This window comes from Sciurus vulgaris (assembly GCF_902686455.1).
Source record: "Sciurus vulgaris genome assembly, chromosome: 8".
Lineage (NCBI taxonomy): Eukaryota > Metazoa > Chordata > Mammalia > Rodentia > Sciuridae > Sciurus > Sciurus vulgaris.
The window spans coordinates 50,843,576-50,868,512 of NC_136468.1; the positions used below are offsets into that span (position 1 = coordinate 50,843,576).

The 24,937-nt window shown below is 42.0% G+C and overlaps 1 protein-coding gene and 1 long non-coding RNA gene across 2 annotated transcripts in view; one reads left to right on the forward strand and one right to left on the reverse strand.

The window, feature by feature from the left end:
• Positions 1 to 24,937, forward strand: part of LOC306667636 (protein lifeguard 3-like) — a gene marked incomplete at its 5' end in the record, with an annotated part of 31,201 nt that overhangs the window by 1,215 nt on the left and 5,049 nt on the right. Inside the window, 7 exons of the mRNA XM_079150380.1 lie at positions 8,899 to 9,180; positions 15,042 to 15,120; positions 16,251 to 16,304; positions 17,413 to 17,503; positions 20,877 to 20,914; positions 21,000 to 21,087; positions 24,740 to 24,829. Of these exons, the coding sequence (XP_079006506.1) occupies positions 8,899 to 9,180; positions 15,042 to 15,120; positions 16,251 to 16,304; positions 17,413 to 17,503; positions 20,877 to 20,914; positions 21,000 to 21,087; positions 24,740 to 24,829 (722 nt within the window). The remainder of the gene's footprint in view (positions 1 to 8,898; positions 9,181 to 15,041; positions 15,121 to 16,250; positions 16,305 to 17,412; positions 17,504 to 20,876; positions 20,915 to 20,999; positions 21,088 to 24,739; positions 24,830 to 24,937) is intronic.
• On the reverse strand, positions 9,385 to 11,213 carry LOC306668594. Its single transcript, XR_013765909.1, has 3 exons — positions 11,112 to 11,213; positions 10,476 to 10,659; positions 9,385 to 9,640 (listed from the first exon to the last, which is right to left on the reverse strand). It is a non-coding gene; the product is annotated as an uncharacterized lncRNA (long non-coding RNA).

Genomic DNA, 24,937 nt, shown 5'->3' on the forward strand with positions numbered 1-24,937 from the left:
CAGAGCACTGAGGGTATCCCCAACAAAATAACCTTCCAGAACTGTTACAGGGAGTAAACCAACTGTAAAAGGGAGGAGTATGGGTAGAGTGTCATCTCTTTTCAGAGCAATTGGTGAAGGGGATCAGAACAAGCCGTCCTAAAATATGGCCCTTGAAAATTATGATTCATTTGAGTTGAGGGGAATGAAGCATCAACAATGGAACCTGAAGTAGGATATGAACCCTGTCTCATGCAAAGTGTGCACCCTGTGTTAGGAAGAGAAGAATGCCTGTGTTCCTATTACCAGAGAGAACTGATACCCAGATGTATCTGCAAACAAATTACTAAACTTTGTTAACACTTATTTTCTACAAATGTCCCCTGTATATTTCCTAGTCTCTTTCCCAGTCTATCAGCCTTTGCCCACGTCCTGTAGTCTTTTAACATCACCACGATTCTTTGTTTAAAAGGTCATATGAGCTTCTAGTACTCTTCATTTTTCCCTTTTTTTTTTTTCTTTTTTTTTCTTGTAGTGTTGAGAATCAGTCCAGGACCTCGGGCAAGCTAGGTAAGACTGAGCCACTGAGCTACATTCTCAGCCCTTTTGTTATTTTCTTAAAGAAGGCGCTTGTGCATGCAAAAAATATTAAATAAAATGTGTATGCTTTTCCCCTGATAATCTCTCTTTTGTTAATTCTCAGACCCAGTCACAGAACCTATAGAAGTAGGAGGAAGATTTTCCTCACCTGCAATGCACTCTGTGTGGGACTCTAGACATTAAATCCCATGCTAGTCTATCTCCTCCATCTGACAGTGTAGACAACTCTTTGTACCCAGCTACAAGTTACTTTCTCATTCACTGGAGACAGTGGCCCCTGGCTCACCGGCTTCCTCTCTACTACACCATCCTGAGCCCTGCCAAAATCTATGTGTATAATCACCCAACATCCTGCATCTCAGTTCCTTCTCATCCCACTCAGTTTCATGCCCTGTCCTGTCTGCTTTCCAGTTCCCTGGCTGCATCTTCCACCCTTCTGAGATCATTGGGGAGGTGTAGATTTTTTTCCTTTAAAATTTTTTTTTTACAATTTATTCAAACACATATTGTAAAGTACCCAACTCAAACTTGTACAGCTTAATTATTACAGTAACCACACTCCAGTAACCAAAGGGAGAAATATACATAACTATTGCACAGGAGGCTCTTTTCCTTTATTGAGATAATCACTCTGATGCTGTAGATTTTATACATTTTCTTTATCAGGCAAAGGAAGTTCCTTCTAATCCTATATTTATCATGAATGTGAGCAGTAGGAATATGAAGTTAAGGAGATAATTCTATAAACTGGACCCACTGCACTGACCCTCACATGCTTTCTTTAAGAAGCAATTTACCTGCAGCCCTTCCTGGTGATGTTCTTCAGGAAATGACCTGTTATCTGCAAGAGAACTGTAGACCCTAAATACTGATAAGAAGAATGCAAGTTATCCTGATTGGGGGTTCTTTTGTAACCCTTACACAGACCAGGATCCAGAACTCAGGGAGTTGAGGATAATTCCCCTAACCATAAAATCTATAAGAACAAGTTCCAATTAAAACAAGTCAGCAAGCTGGGCGAGGTGGTGCATGCCTATAATCCCAGCAGCTCAGGAGGCTGAGACAGGAGAGGAGGCTCATGAGTTCAAAGCCAGCCTCACCAAGTTAGCAAGCCCCTCAGCAACTCAGCGAGACTCTGTCTCTAAATAAAATATAAAAAAGGGCTGGGGGTGTGACTCGGTGCTTTTGTACATGGATACAATCTCTGGTACAAAACAAACACAAAAACAGAAAAACCAGTTCAGCATGGGCCAAAGTGACCCAGAGCTGCCTTGGAGGTTTATCATGCACTGATGGGACTTGAAAAAATATAATTCAACCCAGTTTTCAGTTAAAAGTCAAGAGGGAGATGTGGGTAGAACTCTCTGGAAACTTTCCTGGAATCCCTAATAAAACTGGAGGGCGGGGGTGTGTGTGCACCATCCTTCTCTGAGAGGACCCACCCTCTCCTTGATTGTATTCTCCTTTCCCTTTTCCTATCCTTTCTAATAAACTCTTTCTAATAAACTCTGCCTGTTACTCTGAGTGACATGTCTAAGATATTTCTGGTGTGATCGAAAGAACTGGTATCAGAGGACACCACTGCTATCTGGACTCCATAGCGCTGACCTCTGTGCTGTGACATGATTTTATTAAATGGTTTTCCTTTTGGAGGTGATCATAATGCTTTTTCTTCCTTATTAATGTATGGATTATACAGATTTCTGAATGTTAAATGAACAGTGCAAGTTTGGGAATGAACATGACTTGTGATACATTATCATTTTCCTGTATGTTTGGGTTTAGTTTACTATTTTGAGATTTTTACATCTATGTTCATGAGTGATGTGGGCTTATACTTTTCCTTTGTTGTAATATCATTGTCAGGTTTTGGCATCAGGTTATGTCATCCAAAGTAAGGACTTTAGACTTTATCAGGGGACTATTCAAGGTTTGTAAATGTGCTGATTAGAAAAAAAAATCTCAAATATTAAGGGGGGAAAAAGGTGTTTTATAGAACAGTGTATATAATACAATCACTTTGTATAAATTAAAAAGTTCTCTGTTACCTACATTTTTGCCAACAAGGATGGCCAGGGAGGGGATTTTTTTTTTTTTTCATTTTTCACCCTTTTGTATTGCTTATGACTTTTTCCTCACCACATGCATGTATTACGTTTATTTAAAAAAAATAAAAGGAGAAAGTATCAAATTTTTAAAAAGACACTTTTTAAGTTGAAAAATCCTCACGAATGGCCATATAGGTATCCTCATGTGGTGGGAGGATACAAGCACAAAAGGGGATGTTTTAGTAAACTAGCTCCTCTGGTTTTATAAGGTTACTGTCCCATTCATGAGGGCTTTGTCCTTATGACTTTATCTAAAGGCTCCACTTTTTAGGACTACCATGTTGTTGATTAAACTTCAGCACATGAATTTGGGGAAACACATTCAGACTGTAAGCACATAGTCAGAGATTCTCAACCTGGAGCCAGAGGAAGGGTTTGGCTGGAACAACAATTTGGTGCCTATGGAATGTTGGGGAAATGGTGGTGGTGGTGGTGGGGTGTGTGTGTGTGTGTGTATGCTGTGAACACAGAAATGAATACCTCCCAAGGTCTTAAAAATTCACATTCAGGGGAAAGAATGAAGCTGAGTTCCCCAGGGGATTGTCAGGGTTAGCATGCAGTGTATTCTGCATGATTTGAATGTTGTGAGGCTCACTAATTAAAACTCAATATTAAAAAAGAGCAGATACACAAAATATATCACAGGACTGGTCTCAAAGGGATAACCTTCACCACATTTTGTTTCTTGGTGGGCAGATAGAGGACTCCTTGATCAAACGCCCTCTCTCCGTGCATTGCAGGGCCGCTCCTTCTCCCTTTGGTTTACCTCACCTGGTAAACGAGAGAACATACCTCCTAGGGCTGTTGTGAGCATTAAGCGAGTTCATCCATGTGAGAAGGAAAACAATTTCTACATCTAGTGAGTACCTGATTACTATCAACTATGAGGCTGGTGAAAAAGGAGGAAGGAGGAATGAAGCCAAAATCAAACACAGGCAGTTAGTGTAGAATAGGTGATCGGGTAGAATGGAGAAAGTGGAGGTTGATCTGAGTCTGGGAAGTTGGAAAGTGCCCCTGGGAGATTGGAATGTGCGTGTCTCCAGAGACCTTTGATACCATCCCTCCCAAAAAGGTTGGTAATGAAGCAGCTCCTGAGCAGACAGCTACTAGTCAATGCCCCCTGGACTGCTGCTTCCTTCCTGCCTAGCACTCCACCTTGGCCCTTCCATTCCACCTGCTCCCCCCGGCCATCCCATGGGCATCTCCTGGACCTGGTCACATAGGCAGGAAGGAGAGAGATAAGGGGGAGAGAGCAGGAGAACAAGGGAAACTTTAGTCTATAAGAGGGGCAGGGCGCTCTCACTTCTTGGGATTCCAGAATACCAGCCACGGTCCCCTTCTCCCTCCCGGGAGAAGTCTGTGTTACTACTTTGAAATAAAAACCTGCTCTATGTGCTTGCCTCGGTGTGCTTCTCTAATGTTCAACTTCAGGGTTTGAGGAAGCAGAACTCGTCACCAATAACCGGCAGTGTCAGGAGGAAGTATTTCTTTAGTCCAAACTGTGGCCAAGTCATCATATATACCCCCGACACGCGGTCATGTAAATCATGTTAAATACATTTCGGAAGAAATATAATTCACTCACCTTGCCTGTTAACATCAACAAACCAGATAGAGAGACTAGAGATGGGACAGAGGATGGAGACCCATGAAACTGCAAGAAGGTTCAGGGGAGGAGAGTCAAGGTCGATTTTCTTACTGACCTTTTCCCTTTTTTATCCTCTGGAGGGTTGGGATGACATCTCTGTCTTCTGCTGCAGGCACACCTCCTACACCTTCTATGATATGACCTAAGGGAACGACTTTCTGTAGACAGCGTGCCCCTAGTCCCCACCCTCACGCCTGGGCACAGGGGTTCTCTTTGCCTAGAAGATGCTTCACATCCAACCTTAACCCTTTGAATGATCATCTCAGACCCATGACGAAGGCACATCTCCAACTCCCTACCCCTGTATACTGCTCCTTTCAATGATCTTCCCCTCCTCTGCCTTGGGTGTACCCTTTTGCACACGTCTCCTCCGCTGACTGAGGGAAGGAAGCGTGTCTCTTTGCTCTTTGTCTTTCTTCCACTTCCCCACTGCTTACGCATAGTCGACAAGCACTAATTAGTCGTTTAATAAAACACCTTTCCTCAGCAGCAACAGAACAAGTTTCTGCTCCCATTCCTCTTCTTGACTAGAAATCTCAGGGAAAGGGACTAGCTGTTCCTCACCTAATCATCTGACTTCTCTCCCCGACCAGTAGGAAAGGCCCCCTGCACAGCTCTTCACTGGCCTGCCACCTGCGGGTAGTAATCTCCCTGTACCATGGGAGGGCACCAAGATCATCATGCACCATAGAGCCCTGCCCCAACTTTATCTATCATAAGTGACTCTTATTTGGATAAGTGTGCAAGATCTCTGAAGGGTGCTCCCACTGGAGTTTGATGATCATCTTCCTCCTGCTCTAGAGAAAGCGATGGCATGGTTGAAGGGACACCTCTGGACAGATTCTCTTGTTCTATGACGTGGAGTTGGTTTGATGCCTCAAAATGTAGGTCTCCCTGAGACCCAGCAAGAGGGCATCAACGAGTTTGAAAGAGGCTTGGCAGGTTGGGTTTGATCTCGCCTCTCTCCCAGGCAGTGGGTCCCGAGCCCACACCAGATACTCCAACTGCCATTCCCCTAACTGTCGCTCAGAACTTTGCTTCTCAGCCCCAGCACCTGCCTGTCCTTTGAATAACCGCTGTTTCAGGAGCCAGGAGAGATTTTTGAGGACCAGGTGAAAGTCTCACATTTGATTCAGGCACCAGCCTGATGTAGCTTCATGAGGAAAACTCAGTTGACTTTGGTTTTTTGCTTGTTTGGCTTTTGAGTGCCTTGAAAATCTTGCTTTCTCTCCCATTTCTGATTCATAGGACTTGGGAAGAAACCAGGTTGATTATTTGAGCATCTTTCTGTGCTGCTCAGTTTTGTGTGAAGGCTGCTTTCTCAGAACTCCAGACTTTACCAACAAGAAATACTTTTTCTCTTCAAAATGTAAATATATATTTTGTTATTCCTTTTTTATCGTAAACAAATGGGATACATGTTGTTTCTCTGTTTGTACATGGCATAAAGGCATACCATTTGTGTAATCATAAATTTACATAGGGTAATGTTGTTTGATTCATTCTGTTATTTTTTCCCTTCCCCCACCCCTCCCACCCCTCTTTTCCCTCTATTTTGTTATTCTTATAAGTAACAAATGTTCATTGTAAAAATTCATTTAATTCAGAGTGTATTTCCCAACTCTGCTGTGTCAAGATAACTCAACAGTTTGTAGTATATCTTTCCAATCCTTGGAAGTTGTGTGTGTGTGTATATGTATAAAATATTAAGCAACCTCACTAAGTATTATTTTCTAATCTTACTTTTAAAATTCAAAACTGTATCACAGTGAACTTCACATTAATCTTTCTGTATCTGTCTTTTCCTATCCAAAATTAATTTAAACCCTCACCTGCTGATGGATATTAGGCCATTTTCATTTTTTTGTAGTTATAAGCAAGGAATAATGTAATGAACTTCCTTTTACATGTATCTTTGACCCCTAGAGAATATATTTATGGGGTGAAGTCCTAAAAACCTAACAGTAGGGTCTAAAGTAGTGCACATTTTGAAATCTGATAGATGATGCCAAAATGCCCCTTCCCCCCAAAAAGTTTACATGCTGCCAGGCTGTGCCGGGGCTAACTTATCCACTAGGCACGGTAGGCTCAGTGCCTGGGGCTAATGATTATCTGGGGGGCAGGGGTCATGAAGATACTTTAATTTTTTTAAAAATCTGGAGAAAAATAAAATAATGAGCAGTTAATATATAATGAATTTAGACTGGCTCATGCTCATCTTTTTAGCAATGCAGTTACAAAAAATGATTTAAGACTAAAGTATACTTAATTTTTATAATTATTTAAAATAAATATATTCAAGTGATTTTTTAGAGGAGGGATCCCATGAGGGCTAACACGCCTGGTCTCCATGCAAGTGTGGCCCTCAGTTATCTATTTCTTTTTATTCTTACAAGTTTGAGAATCATCTTTTAAAATCTTTGCCAGAATTTTATGCAAAAAAAAATGATATTTCACTATTGTTTTTACTTACAGTTCTTGGTTGTTTGTGAGGTCTCATGGAAGTTGCGTTCTCAGAAGAGAAATTTACTGACCATTAAAATTTTCTTTAGTGGGGCTGGGGATACGGCCCTGGGTTCAAACCCCAGCATCACACACACAAAAAAAATTCCTTTAGGATTTTTCATATTCTTTTCTCATCCTTGTCTTGGGTTGTCCATATTTTCCTTGATAAAGTCCTTTTTACAGTATAGAAAGCATTGCAAATATTATTTTTATCATTTGCATTTTATATTTATTAATATCTTTTTGTAATGGCATCTAAAGTATTCCTGTACCCAAATCTGTTCAGCACTTCTTTTATGGTATCATTCTTACAAAGGTTTCTATAAATAGTCCTTGTATTTTATTGTAGAATATCTATGACTATTATTATATATGATAATATCTTTTATTACTTTTTTGTAAGATATGCAAAATAGGTATTAAAACATATTTTGTTTTTCAAATACATAACTTCCAACAGCATGAGACAGTAATTTGAAATTCCATCTTTATCAAATATTAAAATCTCAAATATATATCAGTTTGTTTTTTAAACCGCTCCCATTCCATTGATCCATATCTACTGCCACATTCGTACTATAATTTTAATCATATTGCTTGATGATACTTTGATTCCTGAAAAAGTAAATCACTACCCTTCCCCCACAATTCTTCTTTTTCACCTGTTTCTTGATTATTCCATATATTTACTCTTTTCAATAAACTTTACAATTATAATTTCATGTACTGAAAAAAATTCCAACAAACCTTGTAAAAAGTAGAAAGTAATTTAAAGAGAAGGACTATTTTTACCAAACCACACCTGCTTCTCCAAGAGCCTGGTGATTTGTTGAGATCTCCTTTTTTGCCCTTCCCACTTGGCCTTCAGGTCATCCAAGCCTTTGCTATCTCAGTGGTCTCCTTCTCAGACTCCTTCATGGCCCTTTGTGGGACAGAAGGTCAGCAGCGGGGGACTTGCTGAGTCCTCATTTTCCCCAAGAGAACACGTGACATCCTGCTGTTGGAAATCATCAGGTACTTGGTGCATTACGACAACACACGTTTATTATCCATTGGTTCTTCAGGTCGGAGGCCCTGACTCAGTTCCACTGGGCTACAGTTGAGGTGCCAGCAGGGCTGCATTCTTTTCTGGAGGCTCTAGAGGAGAATCTATCTCTTTATTTTTCCAACATCCTTAGCACTCCTCTGCCCGTGGCCACCTCTTCAAAGACCACTCCCACCTGTTTCTGTTGTCCCACCTCCTTCTCTTACTCTATCCCTTCTGTCTCCCTCTTGTCAGTCGTATCATAAGAAACCTTGTGATTTGACTGGTCCGGGGATCATCTCCCCATCTCAAAGTCCCTAGTGGCATTTGCAGTGTTCCTTTTGACAGGTAAGGTCACAGCCACAGGATGTGGTCATCCCTGGGAACTCTTATTCTGCCTACCACACCCATGGCCTTCAGGGCAAAGTCCAGACTCTTTAAGTTAGCTTGCCAGCCCCCCAGCGATGTGCCCATGCGCCTCCCTTTAACCTTATCATACTCTTGAGCTTCCTACTCCCGACACCTAAACTTCTTTTAGTTTCTAGAACCTATCCTCTCTGCTTCCTCCTCCCCTGCTCCAGGCTGCTCCCTCTGCCTGGGGGAACCTTTTCCCACTTCTTCCCTTGACTAACGCCTACACAACCTCCAGGCCTGGTTTAGATCTCCCTTCTCTGGAAGCTTTGGAAACCTTTTCTACCCACTGCCTATTCCTCCAGAAACTTCCTCCCTCACTCCTGGCCTGCTTATGTTGCCTTTCACATGACTGCTTATCTGCTTATCTTCTATTCAAAATCTTTGGTGGCTTCGGATTCCTGCTAAGTGGCTTTATAAAAATATTAATTTCATAATAGAATGCAAGTTATTCTACTCTGCAGGCCTCATCTTTGTTTAATGGATATTTATTAAGCACTGCCACGGCTCAGTGCTCAAGGCAAAGGCAAAGGTATTAAAACTGGGGGAAAAAATTACCTGAGTGTCACAAGTATCTATGGTTGTAGAGGTGTGATCATAAGAACACAAATAACACTTTTTTTTTTCTTCCAGGAAAATTGACTTGGAGGTCAGTGAGCCAATAGACTTTAGTTCTGGAGATCAACATCTGGTTCGGAAAGCAGCAGATAAAAGGACCCAATCCAGATCTGACCCGCCCCCCACATCTTCACCTTCGCCTGGGCAACAAGAAACTCAAGGGAATCCACACCCAAAGGCTAGTGATCGCGCACACACCTATGTCGTACAAATTTCAGATGAGACATCCCCGGCTGAGAGCGATACAGCTGCAGCCAACGCATTCTCAGATGCTTCTGTCCGCAGAGGTGAGAAGAAAGAAATTGCCTTTTTGGAAGAGAAGAGCAAAGTGCTCTTTTAAAAATGTATTTTTAAAATTGTGGTAAATATATATATAGCCTAAAAATTGGCTATGAAAACATTTTAAAGTATCTAGTTGAGTAGCTGTAAATACATTCCAAATACTGTGCAGGTATCACCACCATGCATTCATACGACTTTTCCACCCTGCAAAACTCAAATTCAGTATCCGTTGTTATAATTCCTTGTTCTCTCTCCCGAAGTTTGTGGCAACCACCATTTTACTTCCTGTCTTTAGGAATGTGACCACTGTAAGTAACTCATATGAGGAGAAGCATCTTCATCTAAGCTGTAGCATATGTCAGAATGTCCTCCCTTTTCAATGCTGGATACCATTTCATTGGCTGTGTCTCATGTTTTACTCATCTGTCCATCCACTGACGGACACATCATGTCTCCACCTTTTGCCTATAGTGAATAATGCTGCTATGAACATGGTTGTACTAAAATCTTTTCAGGCACTTGCTTTCAGTTCTTTTGGGCGTATACCCAGAAGTAAAATCACTCTAGATCATATTAACTTTTCAAAGCCCCCCAGATGGGAATTATAGACCCGTATTATGATAATTAGGCAAATACAGCTAGATTTTTAGCCTGCCTTTCTTTTCTTTCTGCTTCCTTTCTTTCCTCCTCCTTTCCTCCCTCTTTCTTTCCCTCCCTCCCTTTCAACTTGAAGTCAGTTCATTTCCACAATTGACTGTATCACAGAATAAAGCTAGCTCTAAAATTGATATTTGTTTTTCATATCAAAACATTAATGGGGCTGGGGTTGTGGCTCAGTGGTAGAGCGCTCACCTGACATGTGTGACGCCCAGGGTTCAATACTCAGCACCACATATAAATAAATAAGAGATCCCTTGACAACTAAAAAAAATTTTTTTAAAAACTCACTAATCAATGATTTTGGCAATGAGGATTCAGCTACCAACTTAGTTCAACAACTGCTTAGCTCATTTCTTATAAGTAGTTGACCCTCCGTATCTGGGATTCCATATCTGTGGAGTCAACCAACTGTGGTAGAAAATATTCTAAAAATAAAGAAAAATGTTACAACAAGGGCTGAGGATGTAGCTTAGTGGGCACAGCAGTTGCTTAGCATGTGCAAGGCCCTGGGTTCCATACCTAGAACCTCAAAAACAAAGTAAAACGAAAGCAGCGTCAGTACTGAACATGTAGAGACAGTGTTTTTTCTCGTCATTATTTCCTGAACAACACGTTACAACAACTGTGTACTAGCACTTACCTTAGCAAACTTTCTCTTGAAGTATTTCCACGGCGTGGCTTGTCGGAAAGATTATTTATTTATGTTAGCTTTTCCTACTCATTCTGTGTCATGAGACGTGACAGAGTGCTGCGAGGACAGACTGCACCCGAGAGGTCCAGGAGGTTCAGAAATCCATCATAAAGGTGTGGTGAACAATTTTTGGCTTTTTAAAGACATATGAATTAGTCATTAATCATGGTCTCCCCATGTTCAACGTGTTAACATAATATTGACTTAAGTTTCAAAAGATACTGAATGGATGTCCTAAATATTCTACACAAGTCAGGAAACACATCCAGCAGGTAGTAACAGAAACCGAAAAAACTGAGACTTAAATGAGGGTTTTGTCCTGTCTCCGGGAATATACCATCCAAAGGAAGGCAGTCTGGAGCTAAAGCCCCAGGTACCCGCTGGCCCTCACAGGTGCACTGTGAGCTTGGGATCCCCCTGCCATCACCCTGTGGCCCTCACCCTCTGGTCTGTGACTGGAAAGGGGCCTTCCGGAAGAGAAAAGACCAGGCAAAGGGTCAAAGGCAAATGAGGGACAAGGGCAGGCAGCTGCACTGACTCTCCGAGGGGCCACCAAGCACAGAGAGGTGTCCTGAGCTGGCTCACCTGACCTCTCTCAGAGGCTGCCTCAGAAGCCACAGCAGGAGTTTCCAGTGGCTTGTCACCGGCCCTCTCTGTGTCGTGTGACCGCCTCTCGCTGTATTGTTTCAGCTGGACCCATTGCTGTCCTTATCAAGATCTGGGTCAGATTGTGAGGAGGCCAGGAGGAGCGGACATCTCTAAGCAACAGCTGCCTCTGCCACAGATACCAGGCCTTCAGGGCGTCCTGCCAGGGAAATGGTCCTGCATTTAGTTCTTAAAACAACCCTGTAAACCCAGTTGTCTTGCCTTTGACAGATGTGGAAATGGGGCTTAAGAAGGTATAATTGAAAAATATGCAAAAGCCTCCTCACCAATGTCAGAATTAGTTACTTGTATCTGCTTCTTCTGGAAGAGGTGACTGGGCGTTTCCCTGTCTTTTAAAAATTATGTAGTATATAAGATGAAAGTACTGTGGAACAAAAGAAAGGGTAGGGTGAGTAGGGTTATGGGTTAAAGGTTATGGGGATGAGGACTACAGTTTTTTTTTCCATGGGGTTTGAAACCAGGGGTGCCCTGCTACTGAGTTACATCACCAGCCCTGTATTTTTTATTTTGAGACAAGGGCTCACTAAATTGCTGAGACTGGCCTCAAACCTGTGATCCTCCTGCCTCAGCCTCCTGAGTCACTGGAATTATAGTGCCCAGTCTAGGGCTAAAAAGTTTTAAAGCAGCTGAATAGTGATATAATCTACAGATCTTTGAATTTACCACTTTCGAGTATACCTCAATGATTGTTATAGAGTTGTGTAGCCATCACCACAGTTGATTTAAGAACATGTCTAACACCTCGAAAAGAAACCCTGTACCCATTAGCAGTTACTTCCTGCCCACTACTAATCTGCTTTCGGTCCCCGTGTATTTGCCTCTTCTGGGTGTTTCATATAAACAGGAGCACATAACATGGTGCTTTGTGATTTCCTTCTTTCTCTTAGCAAAATGTTTTCAAGGTTCAACCATGTTGTAACATGTGTCTCTACTTCATTCTTTTTTTATGGCCTTGTAGTAGTCCATTAAATGGATGTTTTGTTTAACCATGCATCAGCTGACAGAGATTTGTGCTATTTCCACTGTTTAGTTATTACCACTAATGCTGCTCTTGCTTTTGTGTAAACATTCTTTCATTTCTCATGGGTAGACATCTAGAAACTGCCAAACTGAAATTTTACATTCCAACCATCAATATATGAAGGTTTCTGTTTCTCCATGTCCTTGTCAATTTTTGTTATTGTCTGTCCTTCTGGTTATAACCAGTCTAGTGTGTGTGAGATGGTATATCATTGTAGTTTTTAAAAAATATTTCTTTAGATTTTGATACACCTTTATTTTATTCATTTATTTATATGTGGTGCTGAGAATCAAACCCAGTGCCTCACACATGTTAGGCAAGTGCTGTACCACTGAGCCACAAACCCAGTCCCTCATGTGGTTTTGATTTGTACTTTCCTAGTGATTCATGGTATTGAATATCTTTTCACTTGACTAATTGGTCATCCAAATGTCTGCTTTGAAGAATAAGATTCAAATCCATTACCACTTTTTTTCCTTTTTCTTCTTCTTCTTCATCTTTTTTTTAAACCCTCCATTTTCTTTCTCTCTCATGATTCTAGGGTTTGCTTGGGCTCAATCCAGCAATTTTGTGCTGGTCTGGAACGGGAGCTCTCACAATCAGACAATGTCTGAGACTGCTGTGGCCATCACATCCCCCTGACACGGTTGGCAGTTGGTTTTGGGTGTTGGCTCTCTTCTTGTGGCTTAAGCTTCTTGCCATGTGGGTCCCAAGAAGAGGTGTACTGCGGACACACCCCAACATGCAAGCAGCTGAAGCTATGCTTGCATCACTTTGGTCAAAGCAAGTCATGTGGCCAGGGAGAGTCAGTGAGGGAGGGCTCTGCTCAAGCTTTGCCTGTTTTTAGTTATGTCATTTGTCTCCTTGTTATCGAATTACAAGAGTTCCTCATGGATTCTGGATGCAAGTCCCTAATCAGAAAGTCCTGGGGCTGGTTATGACTTAGTGGTAGAGCACTTGCTTAGCATGTATGAGGCACTGGGTTTGATCCTCAGCACCATATAAAAATAAATAAATAAAACAAAGGGTACTGTGTCCATTTACAACTAAAAATACTGAAAAAAAAAAAAAATAGAAAGTTCTTTGTCAGAAAACCCCTGTGGGTTCTTTCACTTTCTTGATGATGTCATCGGAAGCACAAGCTTTTACTTGGATGAAAATCCAATTTATCTGTTTTTGTTTTGTTGCTTTTGTGTTAGGAGTCATATCTAAGAACTCATTACCTAATGGATGCTCATGAAGTTTTATACCTTTGTTTTTTTCCAAGAGTTTTATCTCTTATGTTTACGCCTAGGACCTAATTTTAATTAGTCTTTGTGTTATGGCATGAAGAAAAGTTCCCAGTTCCTCCTTCTGTTTGTATGTATTCAGCAGTCCCAGATCCATTTATTGAAAAGTCTATTCTTGCCCCCCATTGAATTGTTCTGGTACATTTGTTAAAAAAATCAATTGTCCATAAATGCAAGGGTTTATTTTTGGACTCTATCTCATCGATCTCTATGTCTATTCTTATGATTCTGGGTATCATTATTCGTTTGCTCACAGTTCCTGCTATACGATAGATGCCAAATTACTTTGAATAAATGAATATTTTATTGAAGGCAGCACACAATTGGATATGTATGTTCTGGTATTTTGATTAAGAAAGCTTTGTCCTTCTTCTCTGTTGTCATGCTTCTTGTGCACAGAAGGTGCTGAGCAAAAAGGCAGAGTTGACCATCCTACCAGTTCACTCTGAGTAGCATTGTTTCATTTTTTCCTTTTAATTTGGGATAAAGCCACACAAAAAAAGAAAATCGCCATCATGTTGAGCAGACCCCAGGGAAACCTGTGCAGTAGAATGCAAGCAAGAAGAGATGCAGGCATCCTGCACTGTGGCCTGTCACTTGCTTGGAACTCTCTGATCTGACATGAGTCACCCGATTATTTAGTTTCTGCATCTATAAATAGGAGGGAAGGGGGTCGCTAATGGCAGTCAACCTGGAGAGTTCTGTGGCTGGGGAACTCGGTAAGCTCTGCAGTCCAGGGCCACTTCACTTCCAGAGGAGTACATATCCTGTTCACCTGTAGCCCCTGAGCCGTTGCTATTGTCCATGCTATGCCAGGGGATAGCTGGATCCCTACAAGGGAACTGCCACCTCCCCAGACTTTCAGATCATTTTTGGTCCTAAGGAAGATGGAGTGTGCCTAGTAAAGAATTAAATCCCTGCCTTTGTGAAAATTCGTTCTATGGATAAACTCTAAGGTCCCCAATAAAAACACCATTAACGGTTGGTTGAAATTCTTTTTCATTGTTGTTTGTATTTGAGACCTACTCTTTTTAAAAATTTATATATACATATTTTAGATGTCAATGGACCTTTATTTTATTTATTTAAATTTTTTTTTAGTTGTAGATGGACACAATACCTTTATTTTATTTATTTATTTATATGCGGTGCACTGGTTGAACCCAGTGCCTCATGTGTGCCAGGGGAGCATTCTACTACTGAGCCACAACCCCAGTCCCTTGAGACCTGCTCTTTCTATGTTGTTCAGGCTAACCTGGAAGTCCTGGGCTCCAGGGATCCTCCTGCCTCAGCCTTCAAGTTCTGGGACTACAGACATGCATCACCCAGTCCTACTTGGATTACATACTCTTTAAAGACTCTGCAGAGTTGTACTTGTTTTCATTATTCCATTTGCTGACTGTCAACTAGCACTCACTACCTCTCTCATTCTCAGGAAATCAAAGGAACAATTCATTAAGTATCAAAATTAGGTAATTACATTTATATTTTTTACTTTGGAACATTTGTGTCACTAAAATAATGTTTCTATCTCCTCAGGTTTCATTGTAAAAGTGTTCCTCCTCCTGTCGGCTCAACTGTTGGTCACTGCAACAATTATCAGCATGTTTATTTTCTGGTAAGTCTTTATCACTGGTGCAGCATTAAATGTTAAGTTGTTCACATTAGGGCTGGGGTTGTAGCTCAGTGGTAGAGCACTTGCCTGCCATGCGTGAGGCACTGGTTCGATCCTCAGCACTACATAAAAATAAATAAATAAAAATGAGAGGTATTGTGTCCATCTACAACTAAAATAAATTTTTTTAAGGTTGTTCACATTAATTCTCATTGAATCAGCTCATTTTAATTTTGAAAATTGTATTTAAATTTAAATTGTGTTTGAAAATTATATTTTTTCTTAATTATTCATAGGAGATGATGTTTCTACAGGTTTATTTTTCTGAAGCAACTCCTAGACCACGGTGGTGGTAGATTTCTAGAGTTTTCCTTTAACCTCTTTCCTAAGCCAAAGATGATTTGCTTGCTCTTATTTGGGTTCTATTTTCCTTGGCCTATTCTCACAGATTAAACTGGGTACAGGAAAAAGGTGAGAACTTGGAGGCTGGAAATATCTGAGAGACTATGCTACTGTCTAAGTGTCTCCTATGAAAATCTGGCCTTATGAAATAGATGAGCCGATTTCTTTTACTTTGCATGCGTATCAGTCTCAGTATTTTTTAAGTTAAAGAACTTCACTGGGTGTTTGCATTGGTTTAAATTTGACTTACCACTTATAAAAACGTCTTTTTTATAAATGCATCTTTGTTCCTCTTGGTGCTGGGAGTGGAACTCAGGGCCTCACTCATGCTGAGCATTTGCTCTGAGCTACATCCCCAGCCCATTTCTCTTTTAAGAACGGTGGCACCTGTCTGTAATCCCAGTGACTATGGAGGCTGAGGCAGGAGGATTATTCCAGTTTATGGCCAGCCTCAGCAACTTAGGGAGGACCTAAGCAACTTAGCAAGACCCTGTCTGAAAATTTAAAAATAAATAAAAAGGGCTGGGGATGTGGTTCAGTGGTAAAACATTCTGGTATAAATCCCTAGGACCAAAACAAAACAAAATAAAACTCGACAGCTTTATCTCCGTCTGTCATTATTAATCATGTAGGATTTCCCCCATTCTTTTCATGATATTGTTTCACTTCTACTTAAATATTACATTAGTTACTATTTGTCATGTAAAACTGTCAATTTTTTTCTTAACCAGGAAAGGTTTAAAAACATGGGTACGTTCAAATCCCTGGTTCACCTATGCACTCTTGTAAGTATCCTTGACTTAATAAAATGTTATTTTTCTACTAGCTAGTGATTGAGATTCTACTACTATTCAAAATGAGGTAATAAAGGCATGACCTTCTTGAAATGATGAAATTACACAGATGGAAAGCAAACAAATTAGTGCTTGCCCTGAGTTAGGATTGAGAGAGAGGGAGAGACAGAGGTGTGTGTGTGTGTGACCACAAAGGGGTAACACCAGAGAAGTCTTTGTTGATGGGTTATTTATTGATGGAATAGCTCTAAATTTTGATCCTGGCAGTGGTTACTTGTATTTACACAAAGATTTGTGTCATAGTTCTATGTCAAAGAACTAGATATATGGATGGAGCTGGATAATATCATGCTAAGTGAGATAAGCCAATCCCAAAAAACCAAAGGCTGAATTTCTCTAATTAGTGGATGATGATACATAATGTGGGGTGGGAGAGGGTATGGGAAGATGGAGGAAGGATGAATTGTGTAGAGGGAAATGAGGGGTGGGGAGGGGGCAGGGGGAAGGAAAGGTATTGGAATGAGACAAGCATACATGTACATGTATGATTACACAAATGGTGTGACTCTACTCGTGTACAACCAGAGAAATGAGAGTAGTACCCCATTTGTATACGATGAATCAAAAAATAATAATAATTTTTTAAAAACTAGATATACACACTGTACCAATGTCAAATTACTGGCTTTAATATTACAATATAAATACATAAATTGCAATCATTAGAGGAAATTGAGTGTGGGCTTCAGGGGACCTCTTGGTCCCTTTGCAATTTGCTGTGAATCTATGATTATTTTTAAATTAAAAAGATAAAAAGGGCTGGGGAGGTAGCTCAGTCGATAGAGTGCTTGCCTTGCAAGCACAAGGCCCTGGGTTCGATCCCCAGCACCGCAAAAAAAAAAAAAAAAAAAAAAAGATAAAAGGATTCCACAATGAAAAAAAATTTTGGAGGGAGAGAGAAAGGAAATATTTTTATAATGTTATGATTCTTATCAGATAATGTCATGGGATGATACAGTCTGCATATCTGTCTGTCTGTATGTGTCATGTGATTTGATCACTGGATGCCAATAACACTTGGCTTTACATTACCCTGCAGCCCAGCATTTTTTGTTGTGCTCATTATACTTGCTTGCTGTGGGAATCTCCGCCGTCGGGTGCCGGCAAATTACATTCTCCTGGGACTCTTTGTAAGTAACCTCGTTTGCACCCACTCTAGCTCACCTCTGAAACACATTTTAGTCGCCATATTAAATTCATTCCCTTTTCTTGTGGAGACTGTTCTCATGGAGTAACGCACATAGGGATGACCCATGGGACACTCTCGAGAGGAATTCTGGTTGTAATGAAGTAGTAAACTCACCTGTGGGGTAGTATCCACAGCCCTTCAGCAAGTTGGAGAGTCTGGACTCCAAGGCCGCTCGTCCCACTGGCTAGCTGAGCTCTGATGAGGCCATCTGGGGAACCCTCTCCCACGTCAGGGCTGCAATTCAAGAACAGGTAACCGAATTGTCACAGGACCTCTGTCAGGCACAACAAGCACATTTTGTTCTGGAGGGTGGGTTTTGTATCTAGTTCACAAACTCATGAGTGAGGAGTCTCTTTTTCTTTATTTTTGTAAAGGGGGTTTTATTTTCTATATCCTGTGCCCCTGAGAACAGAAGACATCTCTGAGCTCAGGTTGTTCCCCAGTTCCACAACTTGCTTCTCAGTTCAGGGGGACTTTCCCAGCACCAGAGAGCTGGGGATCTGGGGGCTCCTGGTCCTCATTTATCCTCAGTTCAGTGCCTGGTTCCTCAGAGCCTCTCTGAGGTGACTTGACCCCCCTTGTGACAGAGCCTCATCGTACCTGCTCTTTTCTGTCATTCTGTGCCACTCTAGGTCACATGAATCTCTGTGGCTCCCTTTCTTGCAGTCAATTACTTTTTCTTCTGCTCAGAACAGAAAGACCCCAGGATGTTTCCAGCTCTCAACAGGTACCTGAGATCCTAGACTTCCTAAACTCGAATAGAATCTGGATTCCTGTCATTACCCCCTGTCAATACCGCCCATCCCATCCCAAGACTCATCCTTCCCAGAAGGTCGCAAGGCTTATTCTCGGGGACTCAGCAGCATCTAAGAGTTATTCCCCCAACCCTGACTCTCAACAGAATCAGGCCCAACTTTGCACCTTCTGGAGGCCTTGGTCTCTCAGGAGCTCACATAAATCAATTGCTATGGTGTCTTGCTCCTTGTGGGAAAATCCAGAACCACCCCAGTGTGATTCAGGATAGTGTCAGCACATGATTCTCTTTGAGTTTTTGCGTTTCCCTCCATGCAGTCTTAACCATCCCTGCATATGAAAATTTACTTACTAATTGTTTATTCCTTATCTGGTTCCAAATCAGATTAGAGGTAGCTTGTGCAAATATCTGCAAGAAGAGATGATGAGATAAACTGATGAGGAAATCTCATGGAAAGAAAAATAGAATAATAAAGATAGGGTTGGATTGATGTGCAAATGGCATTAACTCCTATACACTTGAGCGTTGAGATCCTAGCTTTGGCTCCGCACTTCCTGATGGTCAAAGCAAACAGGGACACATGACCAATGATGTCAGTCTCTGCATCCATACCAAGCAGTGTATAGGAGGAACAGCCTCCTCTGGAGGTTGGAGAAGACTGGCTGTGGGCTGGTGCCAAGAGTCAGACATTGCCTCCACTCTGAAAGCACGGAGGAGCCTTCCTGAACTGGCATGGACATCCTGCTCATTGCCCAAGCCCAGAAGCAGGGTGTCCCAGTGCCTGCCCTGATAGCACAGAGTGCACCCAGGAGCTGGCAGGGTGACAAGGCAGGTGTAGGAAATTAGGAGCCTGAAGCCAAGAGGAGAGGAAGGGGAAAGTTTCCTAGAAATGTTTGAATGTTTTATTTTAACATTTCAAATGGTTTTAATGCATATTATGAGGAGATAGATAAAAGCCATTGGTCTCCTCGCTTAGGTTTTGCTCTCTTACCTCAAAGCAAGTTGACAGCTGAAGAGAAGATACATTGTAGAGGGGGAAAGAAGTAGTCACATTTTCTAGGCTTAATATCTTGCCCAAGTGTTAGGAAGTATGTGGGTAAAACCATTTTGGAAATGTAGCTGGGAGAAAACAGGAAAACATACTCATGGAGGACAGTTTTTGTGCCATGGAACCATGACCCCTGGATCCCATATTCTGAGTTCTTGAAGTCACCAGACAGGTTTGAGTCTAGAGCTGAATCGTCTCTCTTCCTCTCCCCCGCCCCCACACACCATTTAATGTGCTGCAATGAAACAGTTGAGTTAGGAGAAGAGGAAGAAGCAAGTACCTTGTGAGGAAGTTTTGAAGTGAGCACATTATTACAGTATCATGTGTACGTGGAATAAAATCTCTTGTTCCTATAATGGAAATAAAGATAGTCTACTTTTGCAAGTTTATCAAGGTAGAGAGTCGGGCTGTCACGCACCGGGCCTGGGAAATCCAGACAGGTAATCCAGGGCTTTGAGGCTCCGGTTCTTTTCCAGCCTCTGATCCTGCAGGCTCAAGTTCAAAGCCATTGAGTCGTCAAACTTTGGTTAGGGTGCGCCCTCCTTTTCATTCCCTAAGACAGGAGGACTCTTTCCTGGTTCTTTGTGCGGTCCAGTGGACCTACCAAGTCCTTGGATTTGCTCTGACGGAGTGTCCAGCAGGCTGAGGAAGTTCAGTCCCACCACCACCTCTGGCTGTCATCCCCACAGCTCAGTTGTGACTGTCCTGCACCTGACATGTCTGTGGTGCCTCTCTTGGTCCCATCCTCTGCCCTGACTCCCTGCTGGCTCTTGGCCCTGCCGGCTCTTGGCCCTGCCTCTCTTCCACAGTGCTGTCCCGGCCCCTTTGGGTGGTGGGAATTCTCCAGAGCAGCCCTCCTCCTTCCCTGGGGTTCACCTACACGTGCAGTGCCTCAGTGCCAGAAACTGCCCCCCAGCTCCATCTCCTGGCACTGGGAAGGTCCGGGTTCTCACCCTGGGTCTGAGGTTTGAAGAAATTTTATGTTCACAGGTCCTTTGGAAAGTGTCAGTACCCAGACTGTGGGTGAAGCACTAGAATAGCATATCCTGACCTGATCAGGTGTTATGAGACTGTGTGGATGGCCCCGTTGGATTAATGACAACAGAAGCCACAAATGAACTTAAAGACATTTTTATTCGTGCATATTATTAATTATACAGAATAGTGACCTTCACTGAGGCACATTCACGTACACATACTTGATTTCCACATAACTAATACATTTTCATTCACTGGATATAGGTTAAATATACCTTTGCATTTTAAGAAACTTTTACTACTAGTGAATGGCTTCCTCTTGTTAGTCCTAGGAAGAACGTTATGGAAATGGCTGGTTAGCCTGTTGATTTCTCACACCCGCCCTGTAGCTCTGAGCACCAGGCTCGTGCACTCTCCTGCTTGCTCCCTGGACCCTGCCCAGAGCACACACTTCAAACCGCTGCCTCTGGGTTCTGGTTCTCAGCCTCATGCCTTGAAAAGCAGGCTTCTGATCATTGTGAATTTTGTTTTTAGACAATTCTTCAAGGCCTGCTGCTGGGAACCATATCAGTGTAAGTCTTCAATACATATTTCCTTTTTATTGTGTGTGCTTTTCTCTGAAGGTATGTGAACAGTAATTGCAGTCTCTGATTTTAGTTTCTATAATGCGGAGGAAGTGTTGTGGGCCACAGCAGCAACCACTCTGGTGACATTAGCGCTCACTATATTTGCTCTACAAACAAAAGTACGTATAATTGGAACAGATTTCTGTCATAAGGAAGTGTACTGGGAGTGTTCCCTTGTCCCTCCTTACCCATTTCTGCACCTGGTCCCTGTGCTCTGAGGTCCTGTGGGTGTCACCACCGTGGCCCTCTTGAATTGGGCTTTTCATGGACTGGGGCCAGTGGATCTCCAGCTGGAGATGGGAGTCAGGGAGGAGAGAAGGACTTATTCCCTTGGCCACCTCTGGACCAGTTCTCCTTAGAATAGCCGAGTTTCTTACAGAAATCTGCTGTCTAGAGGTGGCCAATCCAACACAAACTTCCAGGCCCCCTGTGCTCTTCCCTTTGAGCCCACAGCTGGCACCAGCTCTCTCTCTCTGGCTCCTACCTAGACCCACTTTGCTGGTTCGCCTGTGGACACTTTTGTAGACAGTTCCTTCACAAACAAACCCTCCTCAAATCATCCTATTTGAATGTGCCAACTGTTCCCTGCTGAGGTCCTGACTCTAATAAAGGAGTTTAAAATTCAAAAAGTTTACAGTTCACCAGGGATCAAAAGCACCAAGATTACCCAGAGAATGTTATATAATTCAGGACTGTTCTTTTAAAACTATGACATTGGTCTCCCCAGCCCTGAAATGCTCCTTGAGGTATTTTCAGCAGCCCTTTCTTAGCTCTGGTGACCTTCTTTTGGCAAATGATGGATTCGTCTTAGTTCAATAACTTAAAAGTGTTTTTCTCAAATTGTTTGGCACAGTATGGAGTGTCTTCAACACAGAGGCAAAATTTTAGCTTTTTCTGGAAGCAAAAAGAAGAGGCAACTGACATGCAGAAGGGCCTTCTAAATATTTAGTCAAATTGTATTAAAAGTTAGAGATTCAAGCTGGGCACAGTGGTGCACGCCTGTAATCACGGCAGCTCAGGAGGCTGAGGCAGGAGGACTGAGAGTTTAAAACCAGCCTCAGCAAAAGTGAGGCACTAAGCAACTCAGTGAGACCCTGTCTGTAAATAAAATACAAAATAGGGTTGGGGATGCGGCTCAGTGGTTGAGTGCCCCTGAGTTCAAGCCCCAGTATCCCCCTACCAAAAAAAGTTAGAGATTCAATGTTAATTCATTATCAGAGTGGTTATTTGCCATCTTGAAACTGACCATTCGCAGGAACCAGTCTATTTGTAAGCAGATATGCCTTCCTGAGGTGAGTGAGGTGTACTGCTGATGAAAACATAGATTCAGTTGACCATCTAAAATCTTCTAAAACGCCAGAATACTTGTGTGTGTGTGTGTGTATTGGGGAATACATATTTTGTATTTTATTTAGAGACAGGGTCTCACCAAGTTGCTTAGCACCTCACAGTTGCTGAGGCTGGCTTTGAACTCGTGATCCTCCTGCCTCAGCCTCCCAAGTCACTGGGATGACAAGCGAGCACCACCATGCCTAGCCAGAATACTCTTTAAAAAGTTCACTAGTAAAATAAAAAAATTTTAAAAAATAAAGCTCACTAGTATTGTAAGTCACAGATGACTGAGTTCAAGGGAGTGCATATTTTATTGAAAGGAATTTTAAAGATGGTTCTGGTAACTGTCCTGTATTTACATGGATGCCTGCGAAAGGCAGCTGAACTCATGTTTACATACTTTGTGTTCCTGATTAAGTGGTGGTGGTGGCAGTATGCACTCCCACTGTAACCCAAGGGCTGCAGAGAAAATGTAGACACACCGTGTCTCTGAGTTTCCTTGTGAACTCCACACATCCACCTAGCAGGTGAATGTCCATTCGATTTCCACGGAATCTGGTCCCATCCTTCAAGCAGTGTCTGTGAGCTGAGTGATAGGTTCATGTGGATATGAAATGGTCTGCTCTGGGCATCTTGCTATTCTTCCTTTTCTCTCTAAAGTGGAGTCTGGGAATTTGGGGTGAGGGGGTAGCTCTTGTGAACTTTTGGTACTGGCCAAGGAGAGGGGTAGGGGACAGAGATGCCATGATCCGTTGTTGTTCCTGAATGATGGACACCTGGATCCCAGGGATGCTGTGTGCTCTGTGGGTCTCTAGGGCTGAATGTCCACCACTGGTGTGACTTAGCTCCTGTTGATCTCGGGTCTGTTCAGAACAGGGAGGGCTCCCCACCTGAATGAACCTCACCCCAGTTGTCCTCCTTTCTGCTAAGGAGGAGCAGGCCTAAAGGTGCCACTGTTTTAAGCCAAGTTTACCACTCTGTAGATCCAAGCAGGGCGAGAGGAATATAATGTCAGACACCATCCAAGTTATCCAGACAATCTTAAACTTCCCAGTAGCACATTTAAAAGGTGAAAAGAAACAGGTGACCCACCACTGCATACAACTACATTGCACCAACAGACAATATGGGAAAAAAAGAAACAGATGAAACTAGATTCAATATTATATTTTATTTAAGTCAATATATAGAAAATGTTACCATTTCAACATGCAATCCACATAACAGAAATATGAATGTTAACATTCTTTTTGTGAACTAAGATTCAAAATCCAGTGTGTATTTTACACTTGGAGCACATTTCAGTTTGGACTAGCCACGTTTCAGGCACACCACAGTAGCCACGCATGGCTAGTGGCCGTCATATTGAGGGTGCAGCCTGGAGGGCCAGTCCCCTGCCCTGGAGTCCTTGAGTCAGCAGGTCTGAGGTGAGGCCTGTCCACCCGCAGTTCCCAGGTGGTGCTGCTGGATGCTGCAGGTGAGAGACCCACACTTAGGGGACCAGAACTTTAGATTATTCTCTGGGCATTTCCAGGGTAGGGGGCAAGAAGGGAAATGCAAGCAAATATCGAGGGTATTTTGGATATTAAGGCTCTTCTTTTGATGCATAATTCATTTTCTCCCCCAGACAGAAGATGAATATCATATCCCTTTTCTTAAAAATGTCCCTGATCAGCCCAAGCTGATATTTGGGTCACTAGTTTATAAAGAAAAAAAAAAAAAAAAAAAATTTACATGTTCCTTTTTAATTTCAAAATTTTTAATTTCAAAACTTAAAAAAAAGAACACGAATGGTAATTTTTGAAAGCTTAGTATATATTTTCATTAAAATATATGCATATTACTATGAAAAAGATACCAGTTGATATCTTGATATTTTTCATTCCATGAATATTTTCTATGCACATGTTCTTAAAAATATGAATAATTATGATGATACTGCTCTCCACGTAAATTTACATCATTTTTTTCAGTGAGCCCTTTTTACTAGGGGGAATTTCATATAACTACAAAAATAGAATAGTATAATGAACTCCCATGTTACTTATGACAAACAGTTTTAAGAATCATCAATTCGGGCTGGGGTTGTGGCTCAGTGGGAGAGCGCTTGCCTAGCATGTGTGAGGAACTGGGTTCGAACCTCAGCACCACATAAAAATAAATAAAATAAAGGTATTGTGTGCATCTATAACTAAAACAAAATTAAAAAAAAGATCATCAATTCATGACTTCCATCATCTCCTTTATTCTTCTTCCCTTTTTTTCCCTCCAGAAGCAAATTCCAATCAATAGGACATTTTTTGTAGCATTTTTCATGGATTTCCATGGTTTTCTGAATTGGCCAGGCAAATTGTCCATGGGGTTAAAAATGAATCTCGGGACATCCAGAAATCCCTTCTAGAAAATAACTGCGCCGTTGTGTGCTGTTTGTTTCCTCAGTGGGATTTTACCTTGCTGAACGGAATGCTGTTCGTCTTACTCTTCGTGCTTGTGATCTATGGAATTCTCTTAATCCTCATACGATCCTATGTAAGTGGACTCTCATTGGGAAACCTCAGAGAGTTGTTAAATGGATGGGTGGAGGGCTGCCTGTGCTCGTCTGGGTCCGTGGGGTTGGGAGTTGGAGCTAAGCATGCA